We start from the raw sequence: 21903 nt of genomic DNA on the forward strand, positions 1-21903 counted from the left end.
CTTCTCCTTCTCCTTCTCCTTCTCCTTCTCCTTCTCCTTCTCCTTCTCCTTCTCCTCCTCTTCTTCCTCCTCCTCCTCCTCTTCTTCTTCCTCCTCCTCTTCTTCCTCCTCCTCCTTCTCCTCTTCCTCTTCCTCCTTTTCCTCCTCCTTCTTTTTCTTCTTTTTTTTAAGAAATAGATTAATGTAAACATATTTATTATTCCTCTATTGCTGTGACAAAATGCTCTGATCCGAGAAAATTTAGAGAAGAAAGAATTTAATTGGGCTAATGGTTTCAGGGGGTTAGAGGGTATTCAAACATATGAGCCTATGAAGGCTGTTCTCATTCAAACAACCGCAGTAACAAGTAGCTTCTACTAACATTTCAATAGATGCCTTTTTAGAAAGAAAGAAAGAAAGAAAGAAAGAAAGAAAGAAAGAAAGAAAGAAAGAAAGGAAGGAAGAAGGAAAGGGAGGGAGGGAGGGAGAAAGAAAAGAAAAGAAAGAAATTAGTAGCACTTGGGAGGCAGAGGCAGGCGGATTTCTGAGTTCGAGAGTTCAAGGCCAGCCTGGTCTACAGAGTGAGTTCCAGGACAGCCCAGGCTATAAGAGAAACCCTATCTCGAAAAACCAAACCAAAAAAAAAAGAAAGAAATTAGTTTGTGAACTATTTGTTTATTGGTTTTCTTTTGGTAGGTTATTTCTTATGAGGGTCATGGACATTCCCTATTTAAACTTGGAAGGGCCAGACTGTAAGTATATTGTGATTTCCTCATTGTATTTATTATTGTCAGAGTATGGTCTGAAAGGGATAACAGGAAAAAAAAGTGCTGACAAGATATTTTTTACTTAAAAATGAGCAGTAGTTCGTGGTTCATAGAGATTGCGTAATTAGAAGTTCATGAGACCCTTGGGCCTTCATTAATCATGATTTATATTTCCAGGCTATGATATATCTATATCTATCTATATACATATTCATAGTTTCATTCCCCCTAAAGTTGAATAATTTCCAGTACATATTCCAATACATATATTTTAAAATATACTATCTATGTTAGTAATTTTCTGAATTCTGTTTTCTAGTTATTTATGTGTATATCTCAATTTAGCAAGTTGATTTTTTTTAATTGCTATCAATCAAATAGTTGTGGATTACCTAACATAAGAACAGCCTGTTACTGCCTGGGTGTGGCAGTGCACACCTGGATTCCCAGTCCATGGGAACAGAAGTGGGGTTTCTTTGTCCTTTCATCAGCCATGTCTACATAGTAATGAGAATTCTACTGATCCTCTTAGGAGTTGTTTGCTAACCATAAAACATTTATGATAATTCTACAAGGTAGTGTGGGCTGGTTTAGTGAAAGAATCTGTGCTTGCAAAGTGTGGTGGTGTATGCTTGTAATCCTAACACCCTGTGGGCTAAGACAATCAAAAAATCCCTGATTTGCCTTGTTTCCTTGTCAGAAGTCAACCTTGGTTGTTCCTCAGAAGCTTCCCACCTTGATTTTTGAGACCCAGTGTCTACCTGGAGCTCACTGATTAGGTTAGACTGGTTAGCCAGAAAGTTCTAGGGAGAAATCCCTTCTTATTTCCCCCTCTCTGGCACTGGCATTTGAAATACATTCCTCCACATCTACCTGATTTAATGGGAATTTTAGGGATCAGACTCAGGTTTTGTCTCTGTATGACAAGCATCTTACAAACTGAGCGATTGCCCTAGCCGATACTTTGATTACTTTTCAACTGTTGCCCTTTTGTTATTTTGTGTCTTGTAGTGCAGCCTAAGCGGGATCATGTTCTCCATGTGACCTTCCCCAAAGAATGGAAAACCAGTGACCTGTACCAGCTCTTCAGTGCCTTTGGTGAGCATAGAACTTGTGATAATCATTGTTAGGTTTTGACTCTTCTTGGTATATAGGTGGTTAGAAGTAGATCGTGGAAAAGATTTTTAAGTCCATAGGAAGAGTTAATTTTTGAGGTGCAAGATATATATATATATATCTCCTTTGCTGACAAACTCCAAGAAAGCAGGGAGCCATCACTATGATTGCCCTTCCTGTGGACTAGGGAAAACAAACCTAAAAGTGATAATTAATTTTAAAGATTAAATCCAGAGAGAATGTCTGTTTTATACTGATAGACAATTTCTGCTTGAAATTGATCAACAAACACAAATGTGTGAGCTGACCAAGACTCTAGGTATGCATAACATAGGCAGTACCTCTCATTCTTATCATGTCATAGGTCATGAGTTAGACCTCTGTACAGGGTTTATGAATATACAGTTTTATTATTTTAACAAATGAAGTACTGAAGCTATTTATTCTCTTTGGAAATTCTTAAATAAAGTGAAGGTGGAAAACTGGCCGTAGTAATAATACTTACTAGATACTTGTATATCCTCAAAAGATTTACTATGTAGAGATATAAGGAAATATTCATATGCTGATGAGGTGGTTCAGTGTTTGCTGTGGAAGGTGGTGATCTGGGTGTAATCCCTGGAACCCAAGTAAAAGTCGAAGGAGAGAACTAGTTCCACAAAGTTGTTCTGACCTCCACATGCATGCTGTGGCTCCTGTAATACACATAGTAGTGATTGTCTTAGTTAGAGTTTCCATTGCTGCAATGAAACACTGTGACCAAAGCATTGTGGGGAGGAAAGGGTATATTTGGCTACTGTGTTGTATGTAGTGCATCATTGAAGGAAGTCAGGACAGGAACTCAAACAGGGCAGAAACCTGGAGTCAGAAGCTGATGCAGAGGCTGTGGAGGAGTGCTGCTTACTGGCTTGCTCAATATGGCTTGCTCAGCCTGCTTTTTTATAGGATCCACAAGCCAGCTTACTCAAAATAAGCCAGGTGCTTCCCCCATCAATCACAAATTAAGAAAATGTTCTACAGGATTGTGTACAGCCTTAACTGATGCAGGCAATTTTCCTTTCCCTTTCCTTTCCTTTCCTTTCCTTTCCTTTCCTTTCCTTTCCTTTCCTTCTTTCTCCCCTTCTTCCTCCTCCTCCTTATTTTTGTTTTTTGAAACAAGGTTTCTCTTTCTCTGTATAGTCCTGGTTGTTCTGGAACTCACTATGTAGACCAGGCTAGCCTTAAACTTAGAAATCCACCTGCTTCTGCCTCCCAGTCTCTGGGACTAAGGGCGTGCGCCACCACTGCCCAGTTCAGGTATTCTTCTTAATTGAGGTTTCCTCCTCTCAGATGACTTTAGCTTGTGTTAAGTTGACATTAAACTATCTAGCACAGTAATTTAAAAATGTATATGCAGAGGTATAGACATTTAAGAACATACTTAGATTAAAAGGAGGATATGGAGTAGGGTCTTGTATAATTAACACTATTTTAAAAGCAACATAGAGATATTAGGTGGAAGTGAAGAAAGATGCATTTACCACTGGATGTTTTATTATGATTCACTGAAAAAAATCTATATGGTTGTTTTGTCTGCATTTCTGTGTTAGCACCATGTGTGTGCAGTGCCCTGGAAGTCAGAAGAGGGCATCACATCCCCTGATACTGCAGTTGCAGACAGCTGTGAGCGTCTAACTCAGGTCCTTTAGAAGAGCAGTTAGTGCTCTTAACTGCAGAGCCATCCCTCCACTCACACCACTGAGTATTTGACAGATGCTCTTTTTGTTTTCTAAGCTTTCCTATCTTTAAAAAATGAGCACACATTACCACTTAGCTTAAAAGAAATCTTGAATACTGTAAGTGAAAGCTGGTGTATTTCTAGAAAGTTATGTTGCGATGGTTTTTGCCCTTTGAACCATCCCCACCTTTGAATTTAGCTGCAGATAGAGAAAGGCAGTGACCTTCAGGCTCACTTCTTCAAAGTCCCTGATGTCATCTATTTAAGTCCCGCCCCTGTGTAGTCTAGTCAGGCTTTAACAACTAAGGTAAGGAGAATGCGGCAACCAGGATGTTTTCCATTTAGTTAATACACAGCCCCATCGTGTGCTTTTCACTCTCTGGTGCTGTAACTTTATAGACTTAACGGTAAGACCCAGGGTGATGCTCTTTACAATGGCTTTTCTAGCTGTCTAGACACTCATTGAGCTGGGTAGATGTGTTAGGGCAGAGTCAGGAGGATCTCTGTAAGTTCTAGGCCAGCCTGGTCTACAGAGCACACTTCAGAACAGCCTGGACTAGATAGAGAAACCCTAACTGTCATTGAGAGATATGGACTTTACATCTGGTTAATTTTGGTGTGTGATTTTTTTTTCAAATTCTTTACAATAAAGTTTCATTAAGTAACACAGACATTAACTGTATGGCCTTGGACAAATGTTCTCTATCAGAAACAACAATAATTGTAATAGTGATAACAACATTCTTGTGATCTTGGATGACAGGATGGAGGAAGGTGGCCCTGGAAGTGCTCAGCAGTGTAGCAGCAGCTGCTGTTGAGACACTAACTAGCACTGCTCATCTAGAGAGGCAGCTGGCCTGGCAGGGAGTGACAGCTACCAGTGGGAAGCCGGAAGTGAGAGGGTTTTTTGGTTTTATTTTGTTTTTGTATTGTTTTTGATAGTGACATTAAATTTTTTGTTTTGTTTTTTAAATTCTCAGTCTTTGAAAGCCTTAGTTCTTTTGAAAGACTTATTCTTTTCTTGCTAAATTCCAGAGCTGTTTACTCATTGCTAACTCTGGGGCTTTGTATATTCCCAAGGGCATAAGCAGTCCTTATCTTCACCTTTCCTGCACAGCCTCCTGGGTGCTGCCCACACATGCTGTTGGCTTCAGTGTAGTCCCCTTTGCTCCTGTTTTTCCCTATTAGCCTGTCTGGTTTTCTCTCTCCACATCCTTAACTTTTTAAAGTGTGTGTGTGTGTGTGTGTGTGTGTGTGTGTGTGTGTACGTGTGTGTGTGAGATGGAGTGCACGTAGGAATCAGTTCTCTGCTTCTCCGTATGGATTCCGGAAGTGGTCAATCTTGGCTACAAGCACCTTTATTCACTGAGCTGTTTCAACGGTTTATCATACTCCCTAGTCTTCCTTTTCAAAGTTCATGTCTTCGGAGCAGCTTGTTTTGATTGCTCTTGGAAGCTCACAGTTTGTTTGGATTCAGAGTTCTAGTAGTATGGAGTCAAAGCCTTTTTGACTGCCAGGTCCCCAGGCAGCACAGGACATCTTGGAAGGAGAGAAGAACACAGTCCTTGTACATCTGTGTCTTGTCAGGTTCATCCTCTTCTTGTACAGCCCCTGGGACCTCCATGAGGGCCCTGCCCTGGATGGGTTTACCTTATCCCCACAGGCCACCACTGAGTGTTATGAGTATGCTTCCATTTGTTCTCTCCCTTTATGTTCCCAATATCTGAATATCCGATGATGGAGGTTAAGTGTCAACATGGGGTAGGGACAAAGTATCCAAACCATAGCAGTCTTTAAATGAAGTAGCGATAACAGCTTTTGATTGTGTGTGATCTCTGAGGTTCGTTTGGGTGTGACCTTAGGATAAGACTAGGGTTCAACCCTGGCATAAGACTGCTTTGAATTATGACATGCCCCTGGAGCGAAGCTTCTTTCTTTCAACTTTTAAAATTTGTTATCACTGTGTTGGTGTGTGTAAGTGTATGTATGCATGCATGTATGTATGTATCTGTACATACATACATGTGTGTGTATGCACATATGAATGTAAAGTCCAGAGGTTGAAGTCAGATGTCTTCCTCAATGAAATAAAACTCTACCTTATTTTTTTCTAAAATTAAAAACAATTAATAATTAAGTTATACTTATTTGCCATAGTATAGCAAAGCATGTATGTGAAGGGCAGAGGACACCTTGTTAGAGTCGGTTCTCTCCTTCTACCACGAGTCATCAGGCTGGAACTCAGTTCATCAGTCTTGGCAGTGAGTGCACTCAACCACCAAGTCATGTCACTGGCCCTCTCCATCTGCCTTTCTAACGCAAGGTCTCTTACTGAACCCATACCTCACCAACTTTGCTAGGCTGCCCACCTCTCCAGCACTGTGGACACAGGCATACTCAGCTATGTTCACCCTTTTGTGGGTGCTTGGATCAAACTAAGGTCTTTAAGGTCAAACACTTTACTGACTGAGTCCTCTCCCCATCCTGATTTTGATTTTAAAACAAAAAATTCAAAGGTTTCGTTTTTTTTTTTTTCTTGAAAGTTTGTGTGTGTGTGTGTGTGCGCGTGTGTGCGCACGCGCATGTGCATGCATGTGTGAACATACACTTCTTATACCTTTGGAGAGGACAGAGGAGGAGGAGATGGAGCATCCTACTCTGGCACTTTCCTTCTTACTGAAACAGGATCTTTTGCTGAACCTGAAGCTGTTATAGACCGGCCAGCCAATGAGCTTCTGAGATCTTACTGTTTCTAGCCCCACAGTGCTGGGGTTACAGGCCTGTGATTAAGGTCCTAATGCTGGTATAGCAAGTGCCCTTAAGCGCAGAGCCACCTCCTAGCCTGTCTTGAAGTTTTAACAGAAATACATAGTGGATTGAAAGTTTTCGGTAAGCTGGGTAGTGGTGAGGTTTCCAGCCTCACACCAGCACTTCATCCCTCTAGACTCTACTGAACTACACCAGACTGAGTTTATTGTATGCTTTTCTAAATTCTCAGAGGCTCACTTTGTTTTTGATTCACCATTAACAGGTAACATTCAGATATCCTGGATTGATGACACATCAGCCTTCGTTTCTCTCAGCCAGCCCGAACAAGTACAAATTGGTTAGTGTCCTGAACATCTGTTTTGGTTGTTAATGGGGTGGGGGAGGAGGTCACCTTTATGACAGCTGTGGTTTCAGGCTGGCTCACTAGCATTTCTGCTTGCTTTATTTTTGAGCTTGCCAGTGAAATAAAGGAAAAAGTGAGTATTTTGGTTCATTAGTCTGAAGATACTTACACCGTGGCTCAAGACCCCATGTCATGTCATGTAGCTGAATGTGTGGTTTGAAAATTTGACAATAGAGAAAAGTGTCTGAGCATGCAAATGATCAAACAATTCAAAATCAAGCACTAAGGAACTAGAGGCAGCCTTCATTCTGAGCATACAGCATGTGTGTTGTGTGCTGTATGTGCTCTCCTGCGATACAGTACCCTCATCAACTGCCTGAAGCACCTCAGGTTCCAGGTTAGCCTGTTCTGACTGCAGTGCTCTGTGTATGTGCTTACAGTTCTCTGCTGATAGAGAATAGTGGATTGACTGTGGGAACGAAGAGGTCACATTTTCCTACTGTCGTTCCTCAGCACGCGGCACGTTAATTAGTACAGCTTGGACTGGATTGTTTTAGACAAGCACATCTACCTCATTAGTATGTAAACTGCTGTGTCCTAACAAATAACAAAGTATATGTATATCAGAATGTTTGTGTTAAAGCAAGACTGTGTCTTATGTAGATCAGGCTGGCCTTGAATTCACAGAACTTGCCTGCCTCTACTTCCCAAGTGCTGGGATTAAAGGAGTGTATCACCATATCTGGCTACTAGAGAATTAATTTAGGGTTTTAATGTTTTATTAGTAAACCTATTTAAAACTTGGATCCCATGGAGTTGGATCCCCTAGAGCAGTAGGTTTTTGTTTTGTTTTGTTTTAAGTTAGGGTTTCTCTCTGTAGCCCTGGTTGTCTCTGTTGTGAGTACCATCTGGGTACTGGGACTGGAACCTAGAAGAGAGGCAATGCTTTTAACCACTCAGCCATCTCCAGCTCAGCTCTGTTGTACACGCCCACTTGCCCTGGCTCAGGCGGTTTCTCAGGCAGACTAGGTTACACTGGGAGGAGTTGAAGAGAGCAGTGCTTGGTCTGTCTCCTCATTTGCTTCTATCATGTTCTTTTCCTAGTGTGCTTTTTCTAAAATAAGTTGCAGGTATACTTTGAGAATTTGAGGTAGCAAGATTGAAGGAAGGAGCTGGGGTACCTCTGAAGCCTTCACTGGCCTGTTCGTCTTTTACTTTTCCTGTTGTGATTTATTCATGTTATTAAACTTATGTCAAATGTTCTTTTTATAAGCAAACTGAATGACAGTTCATTTACTTTTAAAAGGGATTCTGAAAGATGGGTCACCACATCTTTTGTTGATCCTTAAATAATTTTGGCATTAATTTTACTGTCTTTTTTTTTATTGTTTATTTATTTATTTTTTTTCTTTTCTTTCTCTTTATGTATATGAGTATATTGCCTGCCTGTGTGTCTGTGTACCTCATACAGACCTAGCGCCTTTGGAGGCCAGAAGGGGGGGCATCAGGCTCCCTGGACTGGAGTTGCAGATGTTTGTGAGCCACCATGTAGGTATTGAAAGTTGAACCTGGGTCCCTTGCAGGAGCAGCTTGGGTGTTTGTGTGTGTGTGTGTGTGTGTGTGTTTGTTTTTTGGGGTTTTTTTTTTGGTTTGTTTGTTTGTTTGCTTGTTTGTTTAAAGACAGTTTCTCTGTGTGGCCCTGGCTGTTCTGGAACTCACTCTGTAGACCAGGCTGGCCTCGAACTCAGAGATCTGCCTACCTCTGCCTTCCTGAGGGCTGGGACTACACGCATGCCGACCACCACACCAGGCTTATTTGTCTGCTTTTTATTTCAAGTGCCAAATACTAGCATAATATAACTGATGCTAAAGTGTTCTACATATACAAATTAGGTCCAAGTAGTTTGATATTTTTGTTTAATCTTTCACTATCTCAGGGATACAGAGTGTGTTGTAGAAGTAAAAACGTAGACTTTGGTGACAGTACTACTCAGCCATGTATGGTGTGTGATGCCAGCATGCTACATAACCTGCTAAGTTCTGGTCATCTCTGTGCAGTAAGGGTGATAGCGTGGACTTGGCTGAACTGTTGTGAACGTAGTTAGAGCTGACATTTATTAGCTTGGTGATCTTGTATTCTGGCTACTCAATAGCAGGGATGTTTCAATGAGAGGTGTTCTTCAGAAAGATATGACACCAAAGAGCATGTCACATGTGGGTGTAAAGGAGGCCGCCTGCTGTGTATTTTTCAGTTTTTGCTTTGACATGTGCTGTCCATTTTCCCAGTCTTTTGACAGGTGATTTAGAATACAAAGAATTCAGCTTGTTAGAGCATGGTGATGCCTTCAGTGGGGTTCCTGTCCCTGAGAGCCGGGCTGTAGAGGGGCTGCAGTGTGAGTGAAAGGAAAGCAAGAGAACTCTGACCTGCAGTGTGGATGCACCCACTCTGCTCAGTGCTGTCTCCGTCAGTGTCCTGCAAGCCTTGTAGTGGAAATATCCAGGCTTTTAGCTGACTGACTCAGGGACGGATGGTAGCCCAGTCATCTGTCACTATGTATCCCTGGAGAGTCACCAAAACCATTGGGTTACAGATTCCCAGTCTGTGAAAGGGTCATGGTTACCATCCCTTCATGGTTGGCTACAAAGACGCATCAAGGTCACACCAGCCGAGTCCTGACAAGTAATCATGGGTTCTTTAAAATGTCTAATTCTGGTCCTTTCTGTCGGCAGTGATGATGAGACTGTGCAGAGATGTTTTAAAATCTCCAGAGCTAGCCTGGTCTACAGAGTGAGCTCCAGGACAGCCAGGGCTACACAGAGAAACACTGTCTCAAAAAACCAAAAAAAAAAAAAAAAAAAGGTTTATTCTATTTTACTTGTGTGCGTGTGTGTGTGCGTGTGTGTGTGTGTGTGCGTGTGTGTGTGTGTGTGCGTGTGTGTGTGTGTGTGCATTACATGTGCACACATGCACATGGTGTCTGAAGAAGCCAGAGGACGATGTTGGCTCTCCTCAAGCTGGATTGTGAGTCACCTGAATGAGCTTTGGAGACCACACCTGTGTTCTCTGAAGAGCAGTTGAACTACTTGCCATTGATCTGGCCCTGAGTAATAGCTTTTTGTGTCATTTTGTTTTGAATCAGAGTCTCTATATAGCCCTGGTTGTCTTGGATCTTGCTGTATAACAGGCTGGTCTCAAAGTTATAGGGACCCTTTTGCCTCTGCTTCCTGGGTGCTGGGATTAAAACCACACCTGCTCTAAGTAGTGACTTTTAAGCTAAGTATTTTACTTAGTGACTCCGATGTCATTGGCTTGTGTCAGAGTGACATGCAGACATGTGGGCCCGGTGTCTACGACAGCTTGAGTAAATAAATGGGCAAGATGAGGAATGGGCTGAGAGGAAGCTGTGGCGTTTACGTTTCCCTCCTAGATCAAGCAGATGCCTGTTATCTTTTACTCGTTACTTATTATTTATGTGATGGTAGTAGGGATGGAATCCAGGGTCTCATGCATGCAAAATGAGTGTTCTACAACTTTTTAAGGCTTGTGTTGAGGCTGGGCCTTGATACATTGCCTGGGCAGACGTTGATTGCACACTCTTCCTACCTTAGCTTCCAGAAGGTTATAGCTGTGCAATACTGAGGCCAGTGATCATCTTTGAAGACACTGTTGTCTCCTTTGCCTGCATTAGACAATTCTTCACAGAGTCCCTGGCAGCTTACCTGTGCTGAGCGTCTGAGCTTCCTTCTCTGGAGCTTACTCAGCTATCCCCTCTGCAGAAGGGGATAGCTACCTTTGTGCCTCCGCTCAGTGTAATCGTCACTTTTGTCTGTCTGTCTGTTTCAGGCTTCCTTTGCAGAACTTTGCTAGGACATCAGCCCCACCCCCATGCCTATGAAGCATTTTTTTTTTCTTGGTGCCCTGTTACTCACATAAAGAGATGCTAAACTCTAAAAGTGAGACTTTATTCACATGGACTTCAGGGCCCGTTGTGTTTGAGGTGGCTGTCTGACATTAGTCAGGACCTGGTTAGTATCATGTGATTGGAGAAATGACCTGAAAATTCCTTTTACATTTAATGGGTAGATCTCATGTCTAGTTTTCTCTTTCTGATTTCTAAAACTATATGGATGCCTCATTGAAAGATAATTTGAAGTTTGTTTCTCATAGTAGTATTCTAACAGTGCCAAGGGTCCAACTTATCTGAACATGCTACAAATTCCTGTTAATGTTATTTTAAACAAATTGTACAAGCATTTCAGCAGAAGCAGTGGGCCTGTCAGATCAATAATATAACAATGAAAAAAATCATTAAATGCCTATTTATGTAGCAACTCATAATGGCTTCATTGGCTCTGATACAAATTATTTTTTATTTACATTCAAAGAGTTCCATTTAAGCTGACAACTGTCTTTTTTTTTTTTTTTTTTTCTAATCAATGTTTTAAAAGTCTTTTTGGAGGCCTGGAGAGATAGATCAGCAGTTAAGAGTACTGACTGCTCATCCGGAGGTCCTGAGTTCAATTTCTACCACATGATGGCTCAAACCATCTGTAATGGGATCTGATGCCCTCTTCTGGTGTGTCTGAAGACAGCGACAGTGTACTCATAGACATTTTTTAAAAAAGTAAAATTTGCTTTTTTGACCTCTTGAAAATAAAAGTTCTCACTGGGCGGTGGTGGCACACGCCTTTAATCCCAGCACTTGGGAGGCAGAGGCAGGCGGATTTCTGAGTTCGAGGCCAGCCTGGTCTACAGAGTGAGTTCCAGGACAGCCAGGGCTACACAGAGAAACCCTGTCTCAAACAAACAAACAAACAGGAAAATAAAAGTTCTCTTCTTATAGAAAACCATAGCTTAAAACCATATGTGCATATTTGTGCACGTACCACTTTATTATTGTTGTTGTTGTTATTAATATGGCCTCTCTCACACTGAACTTGTAACTTACTGATTTGGCTAAGCTAACCGTGAGCTCTAGGGACGCTCTTGGTTTGAGTGCTAGCTAGGTTTACAGGGAAGCACTGTCATGCCCATTTTATATGGTGCTGGGCCCTGGACACTGCTTCATGAAAACCAGTGAGGTTTTTATGAGTTTGACTGTTAATATGTTAGCCATGCCTTATTTAATTTTAATGTATGTATGCTATGATGGAGCCCCAGGGCCTGTGACATCCTTAGCACGTGCTCTGTAGTTGAGGGATACTTGTAGTTCCTTCTCTGTATTAACCTGTTGCACCTGGCAGAGTTTCATATATAAGTCTTTCGTGCGATTTGGGAAAGTTTCAGACTTTCTTTTCCTATTCCCTTGCTGTTACTCCCAGGATTCCTGTTGCACACACACAGACCTCCATGGTGTTTTGTTTGGCTTTTTTCCCTATCATCTTTCTGTTGTTTAGACAGGTAATTTATTTCAATATCTAGGCTCTTTGACTCATTATTTCATGACTATTATTCTTATAAGAAGGCAGTCTAATCAGTTTTTGATCTTGTACACTGATGCTGCTCACTCTGTGGCAGGGCTATTAGGTTGGCATATATGAAGTATGCCCACGGGATATCATTGCTTAGCCTCACCCACTGTAAGTTTGCCCAGGACATGGTTTGACAGAATCCCCCCTGCTCCCCCCAGCACCCCCCCCCAGCATATTTCATGACAAAGCATAGTTTTTAAAATATTGTACTGAAAATGGTAAACATAGTTTATACTACTCATATCTGTGCTTTTGTACAAGGTCTTTTTGTCGTGGTCTTTGTCTTTGAGTTGGTTTGGAATTATTCCTTATTCACTATGAATACTCTCTTGTGGAGACTCTGGATTTGGTTGTATTCCTCAGAAGGGTGTTTATGGTTTTGTTTTAATTTCACAGACAATCAGCTTATTTGGGTTTGTGCCTGTGATGGGTGGTGGCTTAGATCATAACTCAGATTTTCAGTTTGCTACACAAATGGGTAAGAGTCCTCCAGAGATCTGGCATCCAGAGATCTGGCGATGGCTCCTAGGGAAGTCCTTGTATTGCTGTCTGGATGACCTGGCTTCAGATGTGGTTTGTCCTCTGACCTCTTTATGTATATGTGCCATGGCCTGCGCACACTCTCACATACAAACATGTGTGCACACATATGCAAAAATTTAAACAGATGCATATTAAACACAAGCCAGCTAGAGAATGGTCCAAGTCTACTTACAACTCTGTGTCCTTCTCTGGCTTCCTTTCTGCTAGAGCTTGCTTACCCATGGTTGCTCTTGGCACTCCATGCTTTTCTTTTTGTTCATCATAACAGAAAGATACGAGATTTTTAAAAAATATTTTTGGGCAAATGGGCCTGATGTCCCACACCTTTAATTCTAGCACTTAGGGAGCAGAGGCAGGTGAATCTCTGTGAGTTCCAAGCCAAACAGGAATACATAATAAGACCCTCTCTCTTTTTTTTTTTTTTTTTTAAGTTTTACAGGACTCAGGCACCAGCCACTTTAATGGCAGTTGCCCTATAGGGCAAAGTCTCCTAGTATGTACTAGTATTTGTGTAGCCACAGACATGTACAAGCATGCTCGCATGTGTCTCTCCCTCTCCCCCCTTCTCTCTGAGCCAGTGTATCCTCCAAGTGTTTTAGCTCTTCCAAGTCCACCTATTCAGAGCCTTCCGTCCACTCTCTCGGCTTTGCATTATCTCTAGCCTGGGGTTTTGCAGTGGAGGACTATGCTGTCAGGCTCGTGTTTGAGCAGAGCCGCATGCCCTTTCCTGCTTTCAACCACTGTGCTTTTCTAGCACCTGCCTTTATTTCCTATCTCCCAGCCACACCGTTTGCTATATGCAAACCGCCGCTTTGCTTAGTAATAATTAATGAGAATATTGAGATATAAGAAACAGTAACTCAAATGGAACCTAGTGACTCAGGGCTAGAATCATAGCTGTTTTGAAGCCTGAGGTTGGGGGGGAATCACAAGTTCAAGGCCTTCCTGGGTTACTGGGTGAGTTCAAGGCCAGCCTAGGCAACTTTGTGAGACCTTGTAAAAAGAAAGCTAGAGATCTAGCTCAGTGTTAGAATGCTTGCCTAGCATGCACAAGGCCCTAGGTTTAGCTCATCCAATTAAAATTGCTTTACTTTTCTTTGAACATAAGTCTCTAAAGTATTAGCATGTTGGTTGGCTCGTTGTTACTGTGAATTTCTTGTTAATATATAGAATATTCAAGATAGAACCAAAGATGTTGCTTTTCCTTGCATATTAATTTCTCAGTTCTGAATTGTGTGAATTGGCTTGCATCAAGTCTCATAAATAAATAAGATTGTTTTAGAGAGAGGGCTAGTAATTCACCTTGTGAATTTAAATGACACAGAAACTTAAAAACATGAGGTCATGGTTCCTAGGTAGTTTAGTTAGCTGAAGGAACAGTAGTCTGTCCTTCTTTCCTGTTTTCTTCCTTCCTTTTTTCCTTCCTTCCTTCCTTCCTTCCTTCCTTCCTTCCTTTCCCTCCTCTTCTTCCTACTCCCCCTTTTTTTCTCTCCTCAAAACAGGGTTTCTCTGTAGCCCTGGCTGTCCTCGAACTTATTCTGTTGACCAGGCTGGTCTCCAACTCAGAGATCCACCTGCCTCAGCCTCTGAGTACTGGGATTGCCCAGCTTGAATGGTATTTCTAGGAATGTATGCGATGTGGAATTGAGCACAGTGGCACACCTCTGCAATCCCAGCACTTGGAAACAAAACAGGAGGGTCACAAGTTCAAGGCTAATCTAGGCTACCTAAGAAAAGTCCTGTGAATGACATTAATGTCTGTGTCAGTGTCTTCTGATTTGAAAATGTGTATGAATAGGGGATGGAGGGATGGTTGCTTTTGCAGAGGACCTGGGATTGGTTCCCAGCACCCATGTTGCAGCTCACAACCATTTGTAACTCTAGTTCCAGGAAATCAGTACCCTTCTCTGACTTCCTCAAGCACCAGGCATGCACATGGCACAGATGTGCATTTAGGGAAAACATTGTACCTATAAAATAAAAACAATTGCATCTTAACAAAACCCACAACTCCTCCTTCCTTTAAAGGCGCGCATCACATGCCCAGCCTCTTTCTTCCTTCTTGTAAATAAATGTTTCTTTTCCATTTTTGTTAAATACACATTTTTTTTTAAAATAACGTTGTTTGTATCCTCTGCCCTCTGACGTTCTCCTCCCACTCTGGGTGACTCTTCTCCTATTTTATGCTGTGTGTGTTAGAGTTGCTTGCATGAGCATGGATGGGGAGTTAGTCATTAGAACTTGGGCAGCTTACCAGTGGTCACACCTGAAGACAGTGGCTTTCCATTCCCAGCTGCCATTCACTGCCAGTTGTCTCCCAAGCCCCTCCTCCACTGCTTATGGAATGTAGACTGGCCTCAAACCCACCCCCCCGTACCCCCCACCACCACAGCCACCACTGCTAAGAGCGCATGAGTGCAAGGCCATTCTGGAAAGCATTTCACAGCATTCCCCCATTCTCTGGCTCTTCCATGCTTTCTGACCTCATCTTCAGAGGTGTGCCCTCAACAGTTGCTTATGAGTTATGAGTCTCTGCATTGACTGTCACCCACCTCAAATGGCAACAGTCTTTCTGTGTAGCTCAGGCCATCCTGGAACTTAGAGATCCCCTTCTACCTCAGCTTCAGAATGGTAGGATTGCAGGAATGTAAGTATTTTCAGAACACTTTGAATGCTAATTGGGTTTTGACTTTGCTGTGGGATTTGAATCTGTTTTGGTGTTTGTTCTGATGATGATAGGATGACACCAGGCCGTCACCACTCAACCTCACCCTCAGCCCAAACTCACTTTGTTATTTTACTTATTTTTAGGTTTTATTTATTATTATTGAATGTATTGTTTGTGTGTGTGTGTTTGTACATGATCTCTAGGTGTGTACACTTGCCACAGATGTATGTGAAGGTCAGGGAACAAATTCATAGGGTGAATTCTCTGTTTGCTATCTTGTGTAGGTACTGAGGCTTCCAGGTTTGTGGGCAGGCTCCTCGCTGCCCTTGAGTCTATGCTGTTGCTGTTTCCTAGAAACTTCTTTGGACAGGAATGTTATATTTGTTGTACATTGTACATATGACATAACCTACTTAGTGCTCTCTCTTGGACGTTCGCATTACTTTAACTATTCTAAATTAGCACTTTAGTAAGCATCTGTTCTTCAGTCCTTGTTTAGATCTTCAATTATTTTCAGTTCTGAAGAAATGTAGTCTTTACGTTTGTGATAATAACCCAGAACAAACAGCTAAGTAAGTCCCTTTCAGTATCATTGTTCCTTGTGGTCTCTGGGCTTTACTTGTGTTGAGTGGACATTTCTATCAATTCTTTGAACATTTTTATTTAGAGATGATCTTTACGATCGGAATACAATATGGTAATCTTTCAGTTTAGTCACCAATTTGTTTATCTTTGGTCATGTATTTCACTCTTGTTCACTCTTGTTCGTGTTTTTATCATACTCACTTTTTAAGAATGTTACTCTGTGTGTGTGTGTGTGCGCATGTGTGTGTGTGTGTGTGTATGTGTATGTGTAAGGGAGCATGTGTGGAAGTCAGAGATCAACTCTGTGGAATTAGTTTTCTCCTTCCTCCTTTGTGTGGGTCTGGGGATTGAACTCAGGTCATTAAGTTGTACTGCAAGCACTTACCTACTGAGCCCTCTTGCTGGCCCATCATTTTTACTTTTTCAGGGTCATGCAGCAAACTTTATGTAGCAAGCCTAACCGTTGCTTGATGGATTGCCACAGTCACATTAATTCTTAGCAAATCCTTTAAGTTGCTGGAGCAACAAGAGTGCAGAACAATGAGGTCAATCTGCTGACTGTACTTGGGCCTCTGAGAAACTAACTCGAGGACTCAGTGGAGATGCATTGGCTCCCAGATTCTTACTTCTGGAACTTATGATGCATGCTGCTGCTCTCCTTGTTGTTGCTGCTGTTGTCGTCCGCCAATGTCAATAGATGGTTTGAACTGTTGGTTACCTTGATCAGATGTGCTAGTCTTTATGCATGGACATTGTTTTGTCATGTCTCTTGTCTATAACCTTATTGTTTTAACAAATGAAATAGACACAGTGGCTATCTTAGGGTTTCATTGGTATGAAGAGATACTATGATAGCTCCAACTCTTATAAAGCAAAGCATTTAATTGGGGCTGTTTTTAGAGGTTTAGTCCATTATCATGATGGTGAGAAGCATGGTTGCATGCAGGCACTCGTGGTGTTGGAGAGGTTGCTGAGAGTTCTACATCTTGATCTACAGGCAGCAGGAAGAGAGAGACAGACCCTGGGCCTGGCTTCAGCATCCAAATTAAAGCTTACCACCCCCAGTGACATTCTTCCTCCAATAAAGCCACAGCTTCTCCAACAAGGCCACACCTCCTAATAGTGCCACTCCTTGGTGACCAAGCATTCAAATCTGTAATTCTTTGGGGTCCATGTTTATTCATACCACCACAGTGGCATACACACACACATACACACACACATACACACACACATACACACACACATACACACACACACACACACACACACACATATCACCAGCAGCAATCAGAAAGGGAACCTCTGGCTACAGAGGTAGACCCTATCTTTAAAAACAAAAACAAAATGGAATAAATTTGAAGGTCTTAAAAACTAAAGACTTGGATTTGAGGTATTACTGTGTTGCTGAAAATGTTGCCAACAAGGCTCTTGGGCCTTTAGAGTCACAGGAGGTTTCAGCTGTGCTCTTCTCCAGATTCTGGTTTTCTCAAATGGAACAGACATTATCTGCCAGTCCTCTATCTAAATGGAACTGAGAAGAATGGTACCTCATGACACAGAGAGTCATCTGTCTCTTAGAACTCCTAGTATGGCCAGCAGAACAGCACTTCTTATTGCTGAGTGTAATTACCTCGTGGCATCATTTCTTATTGTAGAATTTGTGGAATTAGTTTTGCTGAAATTTTCTTTAACTTTTTGATATAACCCTATTCTGAAAAGTTGAACATGAAATATTTTTTATTGTTTTTCTGGATAGCATTTTCTCTGTTGAGTATTCAGACAAGCTGTCTTTTCTTTAAAAAGATATTTGTTTTTGAAGCCCCACTTTATGTTTGTGGAAGCATGGCTGTCACTTTGTCATGTACAGCAGCTGCCAGCAGACACAGGATTGATGGTGGCATGAGTGTTTATGAAAAGTGTATGTGTGTATGTACGCACTAGTGCATTTGGAAGCCAGAGATTGACATCAGGTATCTTCCTCGATTACCCTCTATTATACTTTTTGAGATAGAGTCTGTCACAGAACCTAGAATTTGCTGATTTATCTAGACTGGCTGATCAGTGAACCACAAGGGCCTACCTGTCTCGGTCTCCACAGCACTGGATTGTTAGGTGTTCCAGTGATTTGGATGAGAATGGCTCCCATAGGCTCCTACGTCTGAATGCTTGGTCCACAGTTAGTGAACAGTTTGGGAAGGATTAGGTTGTGTGGCCTTGTTGGAGGAATGTGCCACTGCAGGTGGCTTTGAGGTTTCAAATGCCCACTTCAAGCTTAATCTCTCTCTGCCAGTAAATCAGGATGTAAGCTCCCAGCTACTGCTCCAGCATCATGTCTGTCTGCTTCTCACCATGATGATCACGGACTAACCCTCTAAAACTGTAAGCAAGCCTTCAATTAAATGCTTCCTTGTATAAGAGTTGCCCTGGTCATGGTGTCTCTTCATAGCAATAGAGTAGTGTCTAGGATGACGTGAAAGTGATGTGCCTTGGTTTTCTGTGTGAGTACTGGGCTCCGGATTCCAGCCCTCGTGTTTGTTCATCAGGCACTTTACTAACTTAGCCACTTCCCTAGCCCCGAGACCAGGATTTACCCTAACTCCTTACCTTCTGTTCTTATCTCTACATTAATGCATCATTTTCAGCTGGAATTACTATAAAAAGCAACAGTGACTTCAAATAACTCTTGAGTATATTAAACTTTCCAGTTACTTTGTCAGCTGGCTGGAATGTCTCCTTCCCTTTCTGTTTGTGGATTGGAGCAATTTGGAGGACAGCATGCATTTTTGCAGAGTGCATCAAAGGCAAGGAACTAGTGCTGTGTTGGAGAAAAGGATGGAGAAACAATAGTGCCATACTTTGAAACTGAGAATTATTTTCTCCTCACAGATTCTTTTACTTGACACTATATAGGTAATTTAGAAATTATTATAAAATTATTTAGAAAGTAATATGTTGCCAGGCAGTGGTGGCGCACACCTTTAATCCCAGCACTTGGGAGGCAGAGGCAGGTGGATTTCTGAGTTCGAGGACAGCCTGGTCTACAGAGTGAGTTCCAGGACAGCCAGGACTACGCAGAGAAACCCTGTCTCGAAAAACCAAAAAAAAAAAAAAAAAAAAAAAAAAAGAAAGTAATATGTGGCTTTAAAAAGGCCTACTTGTAGTATCGTGTTAATTCTAATTACCTGCTAACATCTAACTTAACTCAGTTACTTACATCATGAGGAGGCCACATTTGGACATACTTACTGGGACTGGAGAGGCAAGTCAGCCTTAAGAGTGCTGACAGCTCTTACAGAGGACCTACGTACAATTCCTCTAACTCCCACTCCAGGGGATCTGACACCCTCTTCTGGCCTCTGACAGTACCTGCACTCAAGTGCACATGCCTGCGCACATACACATAATTAAAAATAAATAAATCTAGGCGTGCTTTTCTTTCTTCCATCCTTCCTTTCCTTCTGACACAGGGCTCTATTCTGTAGCCTAAGCTGGCTTTGAACTTAGAGCAGCCTTACTTGGCCTCACCCTTTCCAGTGCTGGGGTTAATGTGACTACACATTTTGTAATCATATTTTCAGACAAATGTAAGCCCCCATTTCTGTATTAATTTACCACTGTATGATGCTAGATGCAGTGGATCTTCATGCTCAGTGTTCTTTAGTGACAAGAGAGAGAATTCAAATGTCTACAAGGTTCTTGAGCTATAGCTTCATTGAAACCTGCAAGTCACAGACCTCACGGGCACTGTGTTGGAAGGTGGTTCAGGAGACCGCAGAGTCAGAGGGAAGGTTTCTTGGAATAAGCAAGCCTGAACTCAGCCTCTGGTGTGAAGATACATGAGACAGGAAGGGAAGGAGGCAGACTCCTCACTTACTCTGGGAGTTCTAGCATTTCAACTGCTGACTAGAGCAGCCTTCTGTGTTGGAAAGTCTCAGAAGTAATAGAAGGAGCTTGCTTATCATGTGTCTTCCTGGCTCCATCCCTAGCATTGCAAAAACAAACCAGAAGACTGACTGGAGATGCCACACTCACGGAGCCAGCTAGCAGGGGAGGCGGGGCTCTATGAGTTTGTTGATTTATTCTCAGACATAGTTTGGAAAGCAGGTTTGAACATGGTGTGGTGAACACAGTCTGCCTTCACGATTCACACATTTTGTACTTGCTAATTCACCACATTTTTTTGTAGTTTCAAGATCAATCCTCACAAGGGCTTTTTAGTCACCCCCAGACCTGTGCAGAGCTGGGGGTATTTGAGATGCAATTGTTGATCTAGCAAATCCCCTTCTCTGGGTGTCTGGCTTAAGGACCACTGGAAATAATTAGCTTTCAGTTGGCAAGGCTAGCAGTATACCTCTACAGTTTTGCCTCAAGGATATATTAACTCTCCAGGCCCGTGTCTCAGTTAGAAGGAATCTTGATCATCTGTCTCTTCCATAACACATCACATTGGTGCACTATGTAGTTGGCATTATGCTGACTGGATCAAGAAAGCAAGAGGGAGCAACCGATCTGAACTGATTGGTAACACATATGCATATCAGAGGATGGGAAGTAAATCCAACCAAAATTCAAGACCATCTACCTCAGTGAATTTCTTAGGAGTCCAGTTGCACGGGGCATGCAGAGATATTTCTTCTAAGGTGTAGGGTAAGTTATTGCACCTGGCACCTCCCACCACCAAGAAAGAGAAGAAAAAGAAACACAGACACCACAGATATGCACACACACACACACACCAAAGAAGGAGGTTCATTTTGCCCCCTCCTCATTCTCTGTGGCATGCTCCAAGTGCTGGGAATGAACCCGTGGCTTCATGCATGTTGGGCAGGCCCTCTACACTGACCTGTATTCTCAGTTCACTTTACATATTCATAAGTAGACATACAATGGGCGTGGGTGAGGAAGGGACTCACGTAAGAATCAGTGTCTGGTAGCACTAATGGCTGCGGTTTGCTGGTGTGAAGGGTTGTCACGTACCCTTTAACAACTCCAGTTTTTATTGATTTATTTATTTTGGTAATATAATTTTCTTTTTAAAAATTATGATTTTATGTGCATTCCTATTTTGCCTGCATGTATGTCTACATGCGCACTCCAGAATACTTGTGAGCAGTTGGAGAGTGACTGTGCTTGAGCATATGGAGCTTGACCCTGTCCTTTATCTTGATGAGGTGAACGGACAGAGTGCCAGGCAGCTGTAGCAGTGGAAACTACCGTGGAAGCAAAAAGCTTTTTTCATGACTCATGTTTGGACAGGAGTGTGTACCTGGTATGAACTTCTGATATCTGAACTGCCAGGGCGGGCCAGGGGTGTGTTAGCACACAGGCTTGGCCTACACCTTATTGCTTCTTTAAGAGTATATTAATAACAGCCCAGTTAGAACACTGTATGGCTACATAGTCCCCTTGAAACCCGACATTCTTGCAGTATGCAGTACTCTAATTGACTTAGGCTGCAAAAACTTCTAACGTGAATTATATTTGCTAATTAGGGTTATGCTTTGTATATTCTGGGACATCCCTTTCCCCATTGAGGGAGATTTTCATCTCCATAATCCTTGTGTCTGGGGACACAGGGACAAAACACAGGGACAAGTGGACTGTGTTTACCTTATACAATTAGCTGCTCACAGTTGGAGGGTGTTGGGGCAATCACAAAAAGTCAGCTGGTCACATTGCACCCAGAGTCAGGAATCAGAAAGAGAACAGGAAGTGGAACTGGGCTAGAGACTTTCAGGGTCTACCCTAGCCACAGTCACCCACTTCATTCAGCCAACCTCCATGTAAAGATCCACAACCTCTCCAAACATCCAGCATCAGCTGAGAACAAATGTTGAAGCACTCGGACCTGTGAGGACATTTGTCACTTAAATCATATCACATGCTGACTTGACTGTCTTCTATCTGAGTGTCAGTGTCTGTGCTGTAGTACACGGTGATG

At 42.2% G+C, this 21903-nt stretch overlaps 1 protein-coding gene across 2 annotated transcripts in view; it reads left to right on the forward strand.

The window, feature by feature from the left end:
- Parn (poly(A)-specific ribonuclease) overlaps positions 1-21903 on the forward strand; it is a 112833-nt gene that overhangs the window by 49053 nt on the left and 41877 nt on the right. For both annotated transcript variants that reach the window (XM_028778338.1, XM_028778339.1), the window contains exons 19-21: positions 676-731; positions 1758-1844; positions 6611-6685. In XM_028778338.1, coding sequence (XP_028634171.1) covers positions 676-731; positions 1758-1844; positions 6611-6685 — 218 coding nt within the window. The remainder of the gene's footprint in view (positions 1-675; positions 732-1757; positions 1845-6610; positions 6686-21903) is intronic.

Source organism: Grammomys surdaster, unplaced genomic scaffold, assembly GCF_004785775.1.
Source record: "Grammomys surdaster isolate TR1022 unplaced genomic scaffold, NIH_TR_1.0 334, whole genome shotgun sequence".
Taxonomy (NCBI): Eukaryota; Metazoa; Chordata; class Mammalia; order Rodentia; family Muridae; genus Grammomys; species Grammomys surdaster.